General features: G+C 44.5%; 3 protein-coding genes across 3 annotated transcripts in view; 2 read left to right on the top strand and 1 right to left on the bottom strand.

Annotated features, from left to right (window-relative positions):
• Positions 1-295: 295 nt before the first annotated feature.
• On the bottom strand, positions 296-4,097 carry LOC131211533 (CTP synthase). The gene is made up of 7 exons (XM_058205033.1): positions 3,711-4,097; positions 3,398-3,636; positions 2,983-3,153; positions 2,163-2,919; positions 1,924-2,080; positions 1,651-1,789; positions 296-1,593 (listed from the first exon to the last, which is right to left on the bottom strand). The coding sequence occupies exons 2-7, from the start codon at positions 3,561-3,563 to the stop codon at positions 1,088-1,090; spliced, it is 1,896 nt and encodes a 631-aa protein (XP_058061016.1). The 5' UTR covers positions 3,564-3,636; positions 3,711-4,097; the 3' UTR covers positions 296-1,087.
• Positions 4,098-5,100: 1,003 nt separating this feature from the next.
• On the top strand, positions 5,101-7,409 carry LOC131211537 (outer mitochondrial transmembrane helix translocase). The gene is made up of 3 exons (XM_058205040.1): positions 5,101-5,394; positions 5,718-5,956; positions 6,037-7,409. The coding sequence occupies exons 1-3, from the start codon at positions 5,228-5,230 to the stop codon at positions 6,792-6,794; spliced, it is 1,164 nt and encodes a 387-aa protein (XP_058061023.1). The 5' UTR covers positions 5,101-5,227; the 3' UTR covers positions 6,795-7,409.
• Positions 7,410-10,583: 3,174 nt separating this feature from the next.
• Positions 10,584-16,676, top strand: part of LOC131211540 (Kv channel-interacting protein 4-like) — a 40,002-nt gene continuing 33,909 nt past the window's right edge. Inside the window, exon 1 of the mRNA XM_058205042.1 lies at positions 10,584-10,783. The gene's annotated coding sequence lies outside the window, so the exon portion shown is untranslated. The remainder of the gene's footprint in view (positions 10,784-16,676) is intronic.

Raw genomic sequence — 16,676 nt, 5'->3', positions numbered from 1 at the left:
TTGGCCTAATTTGCAGAACAAAGTACAAGTTTTGATTCGAATAACAACACATTTTACATCACTTGACGGTGTGGGTACACATCGGATCGTACATATAGAGTTAGCTATTCCCGGTGTGCGTTCCCACGCCTCATTTCTCGATGATCCGCCGTTTCAGGAGATCGGACTTTCTGATGTCGATTTATTATTATTATTATTAATTTATTATTATTATTTATTTATTTTATTATTTATTTATTATTTATTATTTCTTATCCGATCAGCTTCCCTCGTTGACGGTTATTCACCACGCCATGTGTTCACCAGATGCTTATTTTGCGATGTAAATTTTATTACAAATACATTAGCTGATTATTATTACTTACACAGCAATTATCTATTATCCCCTACATAGCTGGATCGCATGCTCGCTCAACGTATTTCGTGTCCACATATCGGTTGTAATTCGTAGGAACGGATGTCGCGAGTTCTTGTTCATATCAAAATTGGTTAAAGGGAATCATTAATTTCTTTTAGGCTTATAAAATAATAACGATATGTATATTTTGCATTCATATAGCTCTGGAAGATTGAATTTATTTCGCAACGTTCGTTGTTCACTCTGAAACAGAAACATAATTCGGTATACACCGCAAAAAGCCGTCCTTCATCATCCGCAGCTTTTGTGGAACTTCGCTTTTGTCATTTTTGGGCTGGTTTTTTTTCTAAGTTACGTCACAATTCAGCCTATTACATTATTGTAAGGACGGTAACAACCCAACGATTTTATTTAAATGAATAAGCACATCAAATGTCATCCAAAACGCCGGTTCAATTGGCATGTCTACAAGATGGTTGCCAACACCTATTCTCACATTGCTTGGCTTTGAGAATACTTTTTGCACACTTTCGATCATTTTGTTTGTTTGCATCTTTTTCATATTTATGGTATTTTTAGATTATAAAATGCTGCTTTGCCGTTCGTTTATATTGCATGTGGAGCTAACATTAAAGTCGGATTAAGGCTTTACGGGCTTTGCGAAAAAATTACAACCGCCACTGCACGAGGGAGAAGACAATAACGCTAATCAAAGGTCAACTACTGTTTCTAACATGCCCCGTTTACGTGCGCCGTCGTCGTCAAGACAGACCCGTTCACTTTCGGAGAACCGCTTTTCTTGCCCTTCTCTGGACTGCTGGTCGAACCATGCTGTGATGCGCTTTTGCTATTAACTCGCATCCGGCCTTGCTGTTGTAGATCATCATCGCTGGAGCTCTCGCATGCCAGTAGCTGGTGGTGGTTTTGATTGTGAAGCTGCTGAATCTTGTACTGACCCGTCGCTAGATAGTTGTCAAGCTTGCCAACCGCTGCCAAAATTAGCCCAAGGAATGCCGGTGCTGGTTTCAGGGGGCGCGAAAGATACTCCGGGTGAAACTGGGTGGCCACGTAGTAAGGATGGCCCTCGAGCTCGATGATCTCCATGCGTTGCTTCTCCGAGTCGTGGCCAACGAATCGCATACCGTTATCTTCGAGAACGGTAACATATTCAGGATTCACCTCGTACCGGTGACGATGCCGTTCGTCGATCTGGTCCACGTTATTGTACAGTTTACCTGCGCACAAAGATCCTTAGCGTGACACGTACGCGAAAAATAATTCGGATAACTTACGAATTTTACTGTCGCCTTTGAAGATGGTGGTCCGCGTTCCAAGGCGCATCGTGCCACCAAACACCCCGGTGTGATGTTCCGGCATGTCGATCACCAGAGGATGGGACGTACTTTCATCGTTTTCAGTCGAGTCGGCGTCCTGTGCACAGCAGATAAAACTCGTATGAAATTATGAAACTGTCTATTTATACTCGCTAACGGCAAATTTTGCGAAAGTTACTCAAATCACTCTCAAATCTTCCACACAATGATGAATGCATTCCTTCAACTCACCTCAATTTTCAGTACGTTTCGTGCGAACTCTATCACGGCCGCCTGCAGTCCTAGGCAGATTCCCAGAAATGGCTTGTTGTTTTCACGACTCCACTGACACGCCCGTATCTTGCCCTCCACACCACGTGTACCGAACCCACCCGGAACGACAACGCCGCTGGACAGAAAAACAAAACAAAATCAGCAACAAAATCGACATTGGCTATCGGTCGAAGGATTGCAGTGTGTGCGATACTTACTGGCTGTTGGTTAACGAATGCCACGCTTCGTAGTAGAGGTGTGGATTTTCGCGTTTCGCGTCACGCTCCAAATGACACGCCTCGATAAACTTTAACTCCAGCTTATAACCGACGGCAATGGACGAGTGAATCAAAGCCTTCGAAACCGACGCATAGGCATCCTCTAGTCGCGTGTACTTACCCACCAGTGCGATGTTCACCTTTTTGTACACATTCTCAACCCGCTCAGCCAGATCGCGCCACGAAAGCATGAACCCGGCCGGCCGCGGAATCTGCAGGTTAAGCTGCAACCGTTCGTTAAGGATATCGACCACACCCGCCTGCTCCATCAGCAACGGCACGTGATAGATCGACGACAGGTCCGGTATGGTGATCACCTGCTCCGGCGCAACGTGGCAAAAGTTACTAATCTTCTCCTTCACCTCATCACCGATCGGGTTCTCTGAGCGACACACGATCAAATCTGGACTCAGGCCCAGCCCTCGCAACTCTCGCACGCTCGCTTGCGTCGGTTTCGTCTTCGGTTCCCCGGTAGACCGCGGCGAAGGTACAAGTGAGACATGGGCGACGCAAAAGTTTTCTTTCCGCACGCGGAATTGAAACTGACGGAATGCTTCGACGAAGGGCATTCCCTCGATGTCTCCGATCGTACCGCCCAGCTCGACGATGCACACCTCTGGCTGGATATCCGCCTTGACGGGTGTTTTCGCCACCCTTTCGACCCACTCCTGGATCGCATCCGTAATGTGTGGCACGACTGCAAGGCAGAGTAGGTGATCGGTACCAAGTGTAACGGGCATATTGCCTCTCACTGTCTTACCTTGAACAGTTTTTCCCAAATAGTCACCGATCCGCTCCCGATCGATCACCATTTTGTACACCTTGCCGGTGGTTATGTTATTGTCCCGGTGAAGAACCACGTCCAGGAACCGCTCGTAGTTGCCAAGATCCAGATCGACCTCACCGCCATCGTCGAGCACGAACACTTCACCTGCGGAACAACAGTTGGTAAACAAGTAACGGCCAGGATAGAGTCGCGTGGTAATGAGGCTGCGCGCCACGGGGTGTGATTTAAAAATATACTATCTCTGTCGCTGCAAGTATGACGCGCTTTTGTTTTGTTCGGGTCTGTTTATACGTCGTTTTGATGTGTTTGTATGTGATTTTCTATCAACTTTTGTTTTCCTTTGTCAGCTAGTCCTATTCCTTGCTTCCCAGAAGGAACCTTTGCTTACCGTGTTCGTATGGTGAAAACGTTCCGGCATCGATGTTGATGTAAGGATCGATTTTGATGCACGTTATCGGTATGTTGCACGCGCTCAACAGTGTCCCGAAGGAGCTGGCTATCACACCTTTACCCACGCCACTAATAACGCCACCAGTGACCAGTATGTACTTCATGGCCGTCGTTTAAGGACTTCTTCTCCCCGATACAGTATTTTGAGTCACAAAAGTAAATTATGTGCGCGTCACACTGGAAATGGCCAACAAATGAATCGTAACTAGAACAATGTTTGAATAGAGGCACACTCAGAGCGGGGCAGATACCTTTGCGTGAGGCGTCGTTCGTCCTTCGCTTTGCGATTTCTCGTGTTCTTGTAGATGTTCGGTTTGTAAACAACACGGCACCGAACTGTACCACGTTCCCCGCGGTCACTTCAAACACTTTTTAATGGGAAGAGCGTGTTGCTGATAGATAAGTTGAAGGCGCAAGGCGGATTCGAAGCTGCTGCGTAGGGAGAGAAATGTGCTCGCAGGAACAGTCCCTCGCAGTCACCAATCACACCTGTTCAGACGGCAAAATAGCGCTTACGAAAGAAGTACACTGTTGCGAAAGCCCGGATCGTAATATGCACGCGAAGAATCACTGTTTTAGTGCATAACAATTAAAAATATTGGGCCAGTGCAACGGCACGCGGTTTGGAACGGCGGCACGCGGAATTCGAGCATTGGTGACGTTTGACGGCCAAGGAACTGTCACGTGGTGGTAAGAAGAATCTTTTTCACCGGACTTACTACGCAGCGAGAGGAAAGACATTTGATTCGGCCGAGCTTGCTTGAAATATTTTTCATAGCAGACTCCATATTGAACTGTTTTTGTCCAAACTAATTATTCTGTTCACAAATCTGCTAATCTGTAAATCGAAGGTTTTATTCAAATGTTTAGTTTTGGTGTGCCGCCGAAATTGCATACTGGGAGGCCACACGAAGCGTAAAATAAATTTGCAATGCCAAATCGTTTACGCTTCGTGAGGCACAACAAGAAAACTTAACGGTGATACTATCCTTTTACTGAAATGACTGAATAACAGATTTTAACAATTAAAACGCGCGACAAAACTTTGCTTCATTCGCAGCGACGATTGCTATTATGTTGTTATGTTATGTCAGTCGGCTTTGGCGCTTTTCTTCATTCATCGAAAACATCGAAAACATCGATCATCGGCAAGCGATTAAATAAATGGAAGATTTGAACAAATTAAAAAAAAATTAATAATGAGAAATAAAAAAATTGTTCAAATGCTCAAAAACAGGTGTTGTTAAAACTTTGACCAAACATATTTCATTAAAAAAATATAAAAACGAAATGTCAAACGTGTTTACATTCGTGTTTTTGGTCCGAGAAAACAGAAATAGAAGAGAAACAAATTGATTTCTGAATATTTTTTTCGGTTTTTTCGATTTTCTTGCTATACAAGCAAATACGAACTTAAATTATCCTCTGTTTGTAAACAAAGCATTTGCTAACAGTGTTTACGGTCGGATGCGCGGTCGGCCAAATTATTTGACGCTAGTTTTTACGCTTCGTGTGGCCTCCACAAACAATTTCCTTGATCAGCACGTATAGCAATCCGAACTTTTGAACACGTCGTAATAAACAGAGCTCAATCGCGTGCTCGCAAATGACAGCTCGTTTCATGTTCAGAACAAAGTTTCCAAAGTTTTAACAAGTTTCTGGTATAGTTCTTTTATCGCGATTATAGCGGGGTTCAACGCAAATTTATCTCCATTCGGTGCGGCCAAGAATCACGCCCAACGATTCTCTGTGAGCCGAGAAAACGACAATGTCCGGAATAAACGTGACACGCAACGAGGTGGTGCAGCTCGTGGTCCGCATCTCCCTCGTTTCCATCGTGACCTATTACTCGGCGAAATGGTTGATGAAAAATCTCGATCCCACGAACAAGAACAAAAAGAAAGCCATCGAACATGCGGAGGATATTTTGAGGAGGTAAGCGGAAGCAGCCGAGGAAAATGCGCCTTGCATTGCTGCGGATGAATCGTGGCGCCACTTTGCGCCGCTCTAAACCTGGTTCTACCTACGGTTTACAGTAGTCACGATTGCTATTTTCTGCGACCGGCCTTTAGACCGTGTCTGCAGTTACATAACCCGTGGCTGCACGCTGCCGATGGCATGACCCTTTGGCGCCATTCCTTTGGGAGAACCGAATCGCAACAACCCATTGACCCTTGTTTGACAGCCGGTTCTGGCATGAACGATCTAACTGCTACGATTGTTGATACACTGATCGATGACTTGCTTTATTTCCGCAGGTTGGGCCCAAATATAAAGAAAGCGGCGGTCCAGAGTCTAAATGACTACGAAATGGTGATCGCGTCGCATTTAGTCGTTCCGGATAACATCACGGTCAGTTGGGAAAGCGTCGCTGGGTTGGATCACGTGTGCCAGGAGATCAAGGAGAGTCTCGTCTTCCCCGTGTGCCACCGGGATATGTTTGCCGGATCGGCCCTTTACCAAGCGCCCAAGGGTGTGCTGCTCTATGGCCCTCCGGGTAAGTGGCGATTGCACCGACTCGCTTTACTCGGGCACTCGAATGAGACGAGCGTTTCCACCGATTGAATTTCGTTGCAGGTTGCGGTAAAACTTTGATCGCCAAGGCAACAGCCAAGGAGGCGGGAATGCGCTTCATCAATCTGGACGTGGCCATGTTGACCGACAAGTGGTACGGTGAGTCTCAGAAGCTGGCTTCGGCCGTGTTTTCGCTCGCGGTCAAGATACAGCCGTGTATCATCTTCATCGATGAGATCGATTCATTCCTGCGCGCCCGCAACTCCTCCGATCACGAAGCTACGGCCATGATGAAGACGCAATTCATGATGCTATGGGACGGACTGAACACCGAGTCCGACTCGACAGTGATCGTCATGGGAGCCACTAACAGGCCGCAAGATCTCGACAAAGCTATCCTGCGTCGTATGCCCGCTCAGTTCCATATCGGGATGCCTAGTGAAGAGCAGCGGCACAAGATTCTAGAACTTATTCTTAAGCGGGAAAAGCTGGCACCCGGAGTTGACCTGGTACGGTTGGCTGGGATGACGAATGGGTATTCAGGTTCAGATTTGCGAGAAATCTGCCGTACAGCTTCGGTGCACCGCGTTCGGAAGGTTATGCGTGAGAAAAACAAGGAAGTGGCAGCCGCGGTGCAGGCCGCGAAGGCCAATGGGTCGGCGATGGTAGCCAATGGCGGGAATGGTTTGGTACCAGGAGCAACTCTGCTTGACGAAACACCCGCAATCACGATGGACGATTTGACTGAATCGCTGCGCAGCATGAAGCATTCGAAGTACACCACGGGTGTGTTGAACGATGCGCGGATCGATTTGGATTAGACGGGCGACAAACTGAGAATTTTGTTTGCTAAAGTCAAATCTGATATCTTGCTTGTGAATGTGTGAACGGTAGGTGGAACGGCCAAAGGCCAGCGTGTGCTTGTTCTTGTTCGTAGTTTGTGATTCTAAATTGGAGCAAAAGCGGCACACAACGAGAAAGTAAACGATGTTTTGTTATCGTTATTTTCTATCGTTAATTAACCCTTCGTACAGCTAACAGCAAACACATATAGAATAAGAGGTGAGTTGAGGGACGGGAGTCGTTGAGACAAAATAGTAAAACACGAATAGTAGAACGTTAAAACCAAAAGAACTAGCACTGATCAGGACAAAACAATAGTCATTAGAAACAAACGATTCGTTTAAGAGTTTGCAAATCCAGCACCACAATTAGAGCCGAGAAGCTTAGCTGTTAATGCTACTGAACGATATTTATAGGATTGTTGGCGGAATTCAATTTGCAGGAATACTTGGATCGTACGTAAAATCTGTAAATTGCTCGTTCGAAATAGTTGTAGATATGGTAGCTCTGATGGTGATAATTTCAGTGGGCAAATAATTATCCTCAAAATAAAGACAAATATTTAAAACAGAAGATTGTCTTCGTTAAAGGTTGACCCGGGCAGTTGCGGTTTTCACAATCACTCTGTCTAATCCTATCAAAAGTAGTTCCATGCTTCAAAAGTAGTTATCGTTGGTACATAATATGTGGCATGGTATACAGTTTACAAAATCAAGAAAAAAAAATAAAACGTGTCAATCACCCCCTTCAACTTTCGGGTGCAGAAAGATTCCGAAAAGAACAACTTTTAGTTTTCCAAGTTGTTGGTATCATTTACCTTAAGTAATTAATTCCGTTTTTAAATCGGTAAGGATTCCACAACCGGCTAGCGGTAGTACACGACAACCCCGAAAAATGCAGGAATCACTTCTTATTATTTTATGCTGGTGGGATTTAAAATTTCATAGTTCATACTATCTTCGTGAACCACCGTGCGCCTCCATCCAAGAGGAACGAATATATTCTGGACATGGGTAAAGCTCTGTGTAGTTCTGAATACACGCAGTTGTGTATTCAGTGTAGTTCATAGGATTCGAAATGTAGTCCCTTTATTTCGTATGCAGCGCCCTTTATTTCGAAGGAAACACAAATAGACTAAGAGCTATATCTGTTATCCGACCTCCGGAAAACTTACCGATAGGAGTTCCGGTAAGTAACAATCAGTAACAATTTGATTTAAAAAACACGATGCACTAACGTACGCGTGCACAGGAATAGCTGCCTCAGAGGTCAAAGAATGTTTCCCGGTGACACCTCGAAGGGGATTACGGTGACTTAAAAAAATTATAATAAGGAGTACAATTTAGGGAACATAGAAAAAAATGAAAACACGCAAACTTACACGCGCTTGCTGCCGAGAGGGAAAGCTTTTGGAGATCGGCTCTCTCTCTGGAGCCCGAGCCTGAAGCATCCCTTTGGCTTCGGTAGCGTTCGCCACCGGGAACCGAAATCAGGGGACAGCCGGACCAAAAGTCCTTGCCGAGCAGCACACGAACACCAGAACGCGTTCGGTATCGCTAGCGTGTGGTTGTTCGATTCAGCCGTTTCTGGCACATCGAAGCTTCAACGGTTCGTCAGTGCTCCTTTTTTTTGTTGGGTTGTCCAAGTGTTCCAGAACTGTGGAATAAGGATCGAGCGGTTCAAATTTGGGATCTGGGTTTTCGGTTGCCTTTTCGCTCTAGTTCTTCCGTTTCCATTGCATAGCGAGTGGCCCAATCAAATTGTTTCATTTACGGAGACCCTCTGGTGTTGACCTCTTCCATCCATCTCGTCCTTGGCCGCATCTGTAGATTGGCGATTATGCGCGCCATTTTCCCGAGTTCATCACATCTTCAATCCTGTCAGAGACTACTGCTCTGCTGGCGGCTGCTTCTGTCAGGACGAAGAGAGAATACAGGCACCAAACCAACTCATCCAGCCAATGCCAAGCGACGTTCCTCCGAGCTGGTTCTTCGGCCGCCGTGTGTAACTCTGTGTGTATCCGTGAAAAACCGCTTCGGCTTTGTACATGTATTAAAAAAGCTAGTGCATGGCTGTGTGTGCGAGTGTCTAATACAAGAATTTGCAAACAGCAGGACGAAGCCGACGGGTTGCGTGTATGTATGTGTGCGTGCCGTCGTCCTAGTCACCGTTTTGCAGTCATTTTTCCGAGGCATGCCGACGCTCCGAGCTTCCGTACTATATCCGTCATGCCGTCGCGGCTGCTAGGGTCTCCGGTGTGGCGAGGTGCTTTTGGCGCCTCGAAGAGTGTTTTATGGTGGCACGTGTGTATGCGTGCGAGCGTGTTTGTAATTTTGCACTCCTTGCTGCCGCGTTCACCTTCACAAAGTGTTTCCGTCCGAAAGGGCACAGAGCACGCATATCTCGGGCGACACTTTACGGACACTGTTCCGTAGATTTCGTCCGTCCGTTTCGCAGAAGCTTGGCGTCGAGGCCTCACAACGCACAAACGCATAAGGCCTTTTGCAGCATCATTTACTGACGGCACAACGACGCAGATGTGGCCGCAGCCGTAGCACGAGACGTTTGGCGTGCCGCATTTCATGGGCGCCAAGTCGTTTGTCTTTTTGTTCCCCACCCCAACACGTTTGGGGATGAATTTCTGGCCGGGGTGTGAAATGTTCCAAATTTTCGGCCGGTCGCTAAGGCAGTTAATTAAACTAACTACACCGAGTGGTGGACGCTCGGCACGGGGCGACAGAAATTAATTTAAATCTACCGATTTCGATAGAAGTGATTTAGATAGATTGATGAATTTATGGATGGATGGATGGCGTTGAATATTTAGTTTTGCTGTTTGATTTGAACGAAGAGTTTGTCTTTTTAATTTTTTTCATTAAACGCTGCTTGTTTTAAAAGATTGAAACAAATATCACAAACATTGAATGCTGAGCAGGCTTTGAGTAAGAACGTTAGCTGTACACCGTTTGCACTTACAGCCACTAGGCAACGACCTTTGTCGATACTCCCAGGATCGATGTATGGCGTAGTAGGTGAATGTCACTTTTGCCGCATTTTGATGCAGAAACCCGATTGTAGTAAGCGGAGTGCTGCGCCATGCTACGTACTGTTACGTGCACCAGCTATGGCTAGGTATTTATGGGATGGGACGATATGGACTGCACGTTGTTCCGTTCCATCAGATGTTGGCAAAGGTTTTTGCTTTGGTCCAGCCAGGCAACATAGGAATGAACAAAAAAATCGGTATATACCAGAGAATGTTCCGATTGTGACACAGAAGATGGAATTATAATCTTTTCCAGTAGAACAACCAATCGCCTCACTTGTTCACGCTAACATACGTAGCAAAACTCACAACCCTCACTTTCAAGCCACTCACTGACTGGTGGAAAACGTAATTATTGTCTAGCCCAAACTTCTGGTTTGTTTTGGGGTTGTTTTCGTATCATGGATTCCGAAAGCCGATGGTTTGAGGGGATTCTCCATTATTCGATTTGAACCGTTGCCATGACGAATGATGTGGGTTGTCAGATTTTTCTCAGTTAGTCCACTAGATTGAGTAGACATTTCCACGTATCAGTAGGCATCTGCAGACGTCAAACCTCGAATCACTTTTAACTATCCTTGGGAGGGTTCTAACTTTTTGTGGGGTGTGAAACGGAAGCGAAATCCAATTAAAAATGGTGCATAAAACTAGACCCAAAACTTGCAGTAGCGAGTCGAATTAAATTTCGGTCTATTTCATCACGCAGCCCCGTGTTCAGGTGTTTTACGGTGTGTTCTGCAGATTATTGGTGAGCCAATTTGATGGCCATCAAAACGAAGTGAAACGAGTCATATTGTTGGACCGTTCGGTGCTGTGCAGCAGCCGTGATTTTGTTTTCGGTGGACCGAGCGAGAAGAAAAACCGGCCAAACACGTGTGTATCTGAAGAGCAACGTAAACGGCAGGCGTAAAAAAACACCTGGTAAGTAGTGTGGCCGATGGAAAAACTTTCCGTGCACTGCTGTTTAAAGAAAGAAGGAGAATGAACCGAAGTAAATTGGTCTTATCCGCGTACCAGCTGCAGAGGCTGCAAATCGACCGCTTTTCCTTCCCCAGGAGCGACGGCATAATGCACACAACGGTTTATGTTGCCCTTGGCGCTGATTTGACCCTACCCAACGAGCTCTAGCTCTCCCAGTGGGTAGGTGCATCTTGGTGGAGGTGATCGTTTAAGTTTACGCTCACGATGGTGCCACTTCCCGTAAGGTACTCGGCGAGGACTGCGAGCTAAACGAAGCCTGCCGGTCGACCTCGCTCGCACAGTAACTAACGTTGATTGCAGATTGCAACTGCAGTTACGGACAAATTATGTGCCTCGAAGGGGGAGCGGACGTAGAAAAAGATTCCGAACCGAGAACTTTTCTGTCAACGTCCCTAAACACACAGCTGACCCATCGTGGGCGCCTGAAGAAGTTTCTTGCTCAAGATATTTCGACCATATACTTGAGGCCTTCGGGACAATGTTTCTTTTCGTCAATCACCCTGGCAGGGGTCGTAACGATTTATTTAAGTTTCTGTGTCTCAGGGCACCAGCTTTTATGTGCAAAACAAAATGAATGGTCCCGTTTTATTGACACCAGTGAAGGTACTGTTCAGTCGGTAATAGCAGGTTCGGGATGGAAAAACTTTGAAATGAGTATGGGTTCTGTTCTTCTGTTAGGCACACTTACATTGTGGTGTTTTAAGATTTTATGAACCAAAATTAGTTAAAAAAGCATAGTAAGTTTCAAAGCTCCACAGAAAATCTATCATAACTTCTTTTGTTTCTAGCGCTTACAAATTGCATCGGACTGTTCAACTAATGTTGTGTTTCCTTCGATATCGATATGATTATCAATTTAATCAACAAAAGGATTCCATAGGAAAGCTATTGAACGTTTGAAAACTCCAAATTAACCGGTCCTGTGGTGTAGAGACTTGACCCCAGCTTCAATTTGAACCATTTTCTCCCCTCGGATGAACGTGTCGGTGTGATGCGGCGCGCCAAGTGACATTGATTAAATTTTGAATATGCTGACAACATGCAGCTCCGGATGCAGTGAGTTGCATCACCCTCATCATCAGCATCATGGACAACCCACGCTTCATTTACCGGGTGAAACGATGACACGTTGATATCATCAGCACATTTATCGTCTTTACCCAGCGTCTGCTCACGTTCCGGCGGTATCTTTCGAACCGCGTGCCTCGTCCCGGAATGCATCGCAACGTGTTATTTAACCTTTTACTGCCATTTCTGCTTCGCCTCACATCGGCAAAGGATTATCGATGGCAGTGCAGTCCAACCGCCAGGTGCGATAAATGGCCAGACACTATCCCTCTTTAGTTCGTAAAGATCGTATCGTGCCATAATTTGTTTTTAAATGCAAATCAGTTACAATACTGAAGACTATGATGGAATGTTCTGTAGAGTTTCATTCATAACTTTGCTCTACATTAGGTGCTTTAGATGGTTCAAATGCTATGTTGATTAAATTATGTAATAAGATCTTCATTAACAAAAGATGCCAAATCGAGATAAACAGCTTCAGCAGCCAATACATCGGGATATTTCCAAGGCTCTACATTGAAGGGTTAATGGAAATTCGGAACCCCTGCCGCTGCTAACCACGTTTGGCCACCCGGGCGCACTTCCCGATCACCATAAAAGCACGTCTATAAAATCGTTCCCTGATCAGCGCTCGGCGTCGCGATGCTTGTCACCGGCGGTTTCATCCGTGGCCAAAGATAAAATGCAACGTGGTTTAGTGGTGCATAATTTATCGGCAATAATGGAACCGGGCAATAAAATACTACTCGCAGCTCGTTGCGAGAAATGTGCAGCTGCAGAAAGTGGCACAAAAAAGACAGACGAGGCGTGAGTTCGTGCTGAGATCGTTCGTGCTCCTGAAATGTGCTTTAAAGCAGCCCAATGTCCTTTGTAGGAAGGGCGAGAGAATGAAGTAAACTACCGCATAACTAACTTAGTTGATGAGCGTTCAAAAGTTACCTTATTATAGGGCGAGAGGCAACGCTTCAAAAAAACCACTCAACGTAGTGGTTTATTGTAAAAACTCAGCCACAGCCACAGCCGTCGGTGGAGCGCACAATGGGCCCTCGAGGCATTACAAACCAGTTGATTTGATGTCGGAAACAGGAAGCGAGAGCAGCTCCCAAAACGACAGCACCACTTTCGAAAACCCGCCCTAATAGCTGTCGTTAAAATTTAATTATGATTCGAACCACACGGTGTTGCACTTGCATCGTGCTAGTTTTATTGAATTACCCTTGGCTTGGGTGAATTACCCGGTACCGGTTCGGTCCTGCGGCCCATCGGGCCATGGTACTCTATCCACTCGGTTTGATTTAACATGGTTTGAGGTTATGCATTTATGGAGGCTGTTCAAGTGATTTGTGTGCTCAGAATGGTCACTTGTTTCAGATTGCCGTACTTTCCACTGTCGCTGCCAAAAATTGGTAAAGGGTGTGACTGAAATCCAATTTTAAACATTCAATTCTGTGTTGTGCTTTTATATAGGACTTGATACGACTGAAAACCTATCGTTATAAAATGAAACTATCGATTCTGAATCCTTTTATTTATTTATTGGCGAACTTGTTGCCTGATTCTTAAAAGTAAATTAAGCCGCAGTCAGCCAGGCTAGGCCAAAGACACTTATAAGCGATTAGTGTAGTCTTTACTTAACTTCTATAGTGTTGTACTCATAATAGCAGTGCTGCTTTGTGAGCGATTTCTTCTACGATTCGTTTCGTTTGATTGTTCTGATGGACTGTCCGTGGACCGAAATAATTACGAAACCATCGTGCCTTCAACCGCTTACAGTACTTTTAATACCATTACTTACTCTTACGAGTTATTTCATCAGTCGATTGATGCAAAGTTTGCATTAGACAATGTTTCCCTGCTCTAAATTAGGAGCAAAGTCATATTTAGAATATTTACAATTACAATATCACAATCTCAATGTCTTATTACAAGAACCTCTTAGCATACAAACGATCAAGCTATTGGTTTGTCGTCCTGGAATGTTCCATATGAGTTATTCCTATCAATGATATCGCAAATATTCGGTTTGTTCGCGAGCACATTGTTCACTGAATTGTTTTCGAATGGTCTTTTCAATTTTTAATTATATTTTACTGGTTCCATTCTACTCGTGGTGACACTAATTGTAAATCGGTTTTTATCTTGAACCAATGATTGATAACGCACTTGACCTGGCTTTTGATGGACCACTTTGCGTGCAGCCGTCGGTGGTTCGATAAACTGGCGCATAATTAATGACGTCAGTAATCGAGGACGACTGATTGTGAAACGATAGCTTTCCGCGGCCGCGTTTAATTGAAGGGCGCGTTTTCTTCCTGAAACACCTTGCATGACTTGATGTCAGCGATAAAAGGTGTTAATCGATATGTCAAAAGGGCGAAAATGTTTGTCTCGCTCGTCAATAGAGTTGCTTTTCCCCCCGTTCGGCTTCCATTGGCATCGTACTGGAAGTCCGGTTGAAAATTCCACTGGGAAATAACTCACGTTAGCGGTCAGTCTTCGTGATTGAACAACCTATGATTCCAGGATCCAGGATACGGGTTATGCTTCGGAACTACCATGCCCGCACACGGGTTCAACACGTGTCATGTGAGTGTACAATCGTTCTCGTGAATGGATCAACTTTGGTTGCAGTGATTTGGATGGCGTGCATCACGCCATCCCGCCGGCTCACGAACACCGTACACTTGGCTGTACCTGGTATCTTCCTCAAGTACACCGATGTACTCTGTTTCAACGGAAGGGATAACGGATGTTAAACATTTACACCTTTCGTACCGGACAGGTCCCAAGCTTAAACATCCGCTTCACCGATGGAGGCGCCCGCTGGTGTCTGTAACAAGCTGCCATGCTGGGGATTTGGGAGTTACGGTAGTGAAACGAGTGAGCTTTTCTTTATCTAGGATTTGTCGCGTGGCGCCTTAATCAACGATAGTACAAGCTGCATTACTCTAATGGCGTATTATTAGTGAGACCTATACCAATGCTTAAGCCCAAGATAATGGAAGAGATTTCTGGCTACTAATACGCTTAAATTCGGTACAGTCTTGATGTGTTACTGTTGTGTAAACTCTTTGCAATTTCATTTTAAATATATTCAATCGAGGTGTGGTTTTTGTAACAAAAATGTAGTTGAAATGTACATATTAATAATCCATTTTATTATTTTGTTGACAAATTTGTCTCTGCATTGACTGGAGCTATTCAGATTAATCAACCGTTCTTTTCGCAGAAAACAATTTCCAATACAGACCACACTCTATCAAATTAAGCTGGTGTTCACACCGGTTGAAGCGGCTGTTGTGGGAATTGTTTATTTTTTCTATTTGAGCACCGCATTGAGCCTTGATTGTGCAACGCCAAAAGCAAATAATAAGAATGCCAGCCTATTAGCCACGGAAATCAAGAACACCTTAGCTAGAAAGGAAGAAGTAGGTCCCGGCTCCATCAATGACGAAAGGAACACAAACAATAAAAATGCTCGACAAACTCGAGTACACTCTGTGGCTTACGGAATCCGCCGTCATCGTCGTCCTTATTGTGGAGCATTCCTTTGGTGTTTCTCGATACTTCGAACTCTGTTGGCATGCAAAAAAGGAACGTATTCCCAAAAGTGGTGCCTCGACCGCATGATGGTACTACCTCCTGATGGTGGTGCGCCGGTGTATCGTGTTACGTTATTGATTGGGAGTTCCATCGGATGGGGCGCTACAAAGCACACTGGTGGGTGTGTAGAAAATTGCTAAAGAAGAAAACCCGCTAATGAAAATAATGGATTATTCGAAATGAACAGCGCGCTCTCCTAATGCACTGCTGCTGATTCAAGGAAAACGGAACAGAATGGAAAAATGATTTCATACGGAACCCTATTTGTAACATCGATTTACAGTCCAAGTAATAGAGAATCCGTAAAAAGCCAACGATCACAGTTCAAAGTGACCTTTTCCCTGGGTTATGTAGGGTCAATGATCACTAAATAACAGAGTAGTGCTTTTGAGCTAAAGAAAAGAAAAATTATTTATTTTTAAAACTTCTACTTAATGAATTTATTGAAATGGTTTTATTGAATTCGAATATGTTTTTACGAGCTTTTTATAACGACTTAGTAAGCAGTTTTGTAACTAAGAAGTCATTTATATAAAAATTGAAAAGACTCGACTAATTCTAAAAACATTTTCACAGCGGTTCTTGGAATACATTCGGAAGCAATTGATAGTTTTAGTTAGTTATCTTTTGCTGCTATATCTAAAATATTTTCACCAGAATCTGATAAAAAAGCTTTCTCAGGACTTTTCCTTAAGACAACGTAAAATGTTGGATTTTAAACATTTCACATATATTTGCCCTTCATTGCGTACCTCATCAGCGTAAGAACGTTTAATTTGTTTTTTTTTCATTGGTTTCGTTCATTTTTTACCTTTTCAGTTAGGTTGCAACATATTATCTATTAACCAATTGGTGTAGTTTGAATATAAAGTTGCTAAAAAAATTGGGTTTAGTTATGCACAAAAGACGCAGAATGCCACATTAAAATCTGTGCATTTTCGTTCCAAATGCATTAGATTTTGAATCCTTTCCTGCTCGCTTCCTTCCTTGAAGAAGGGTTCCGTCTCAGAAGAAATCGTCCAACAGATGTAAGCGTTTTATATACGCGTGTGATGCAGCGAAAAGGACACGGAAATAATCTATCCCGGTCGCAATCGTGTAGTAAGTGAAGCGATAGATTGTTGGCCCATTCTCCAAGCCACCCGGCACTTAAGTGTATGAT

This window comes from Anopheles bellator, chromosome 2 (genome assembly GCF_943735745.2).
Source record: "Anopheles bellator chromosome 2, idAnoBellAS_SP24_06.2, whole genome shotgun sequence".
Taxonomy (NCBI): Eukaryota; Metazoa; Arthropoda; class Insecta; order Diptera; family Culicidae; genus Anopheles; species Anopheles bellator.
The sequence above is the reverse complement of the archived record's forward strand: the minus strand, read 5'-3'. Positions and strand labels throughout refer to the sequence as shown.

Excerpts from the sequence above, each read along its gene's own strand:
- LOC131211537 (XM_058205040.1), top strand. The coding sequence starts at position 5,228 with ATGTCCGGAATAAACGTGACACGCAACGAGGTGGTGCAGCTCGTGGTC. Across the intron at positions 5,395-5,717 it reads GCGGAGGATATTTTGAGGAG|GTTGGGCCCAAATATAAAGA; the intron begins GTAAGCGGAAGC and ends TTATTTCCGCAG. Across the intron at positions 5,957-6,036 it reads GCTGCTCTATGGCCCTCCGG|GTTGCGGTAAAACTTTGATC; the intron begins GTAAGTGGCGAT and ends ATTTCGTTGCAG.
- LOC131211533 (XM_058205033.1), bottom strand. The coding sequence starts at position 3,563 with ATGAAGTACATACTGGTCACTGGTGGCGTTATTAGTGGCGTGGGTAAA. Across the intron at positions 3,154-3,397 it reads GTTTTCACCATACGAACACG|GTGAAGTGTTCGTGCTCGAC; the intron begins GTAAGCAAAGGT and ends GTTGTTCCGCAG. Across the intron at positions 2,920-2,982 it reads TTTGGGAAAAACTGTTCAAG|TCGTGCCACACATTACGGAT; the intron begins GTAAGACAGTGA and ends TCTGCCTTGCAG.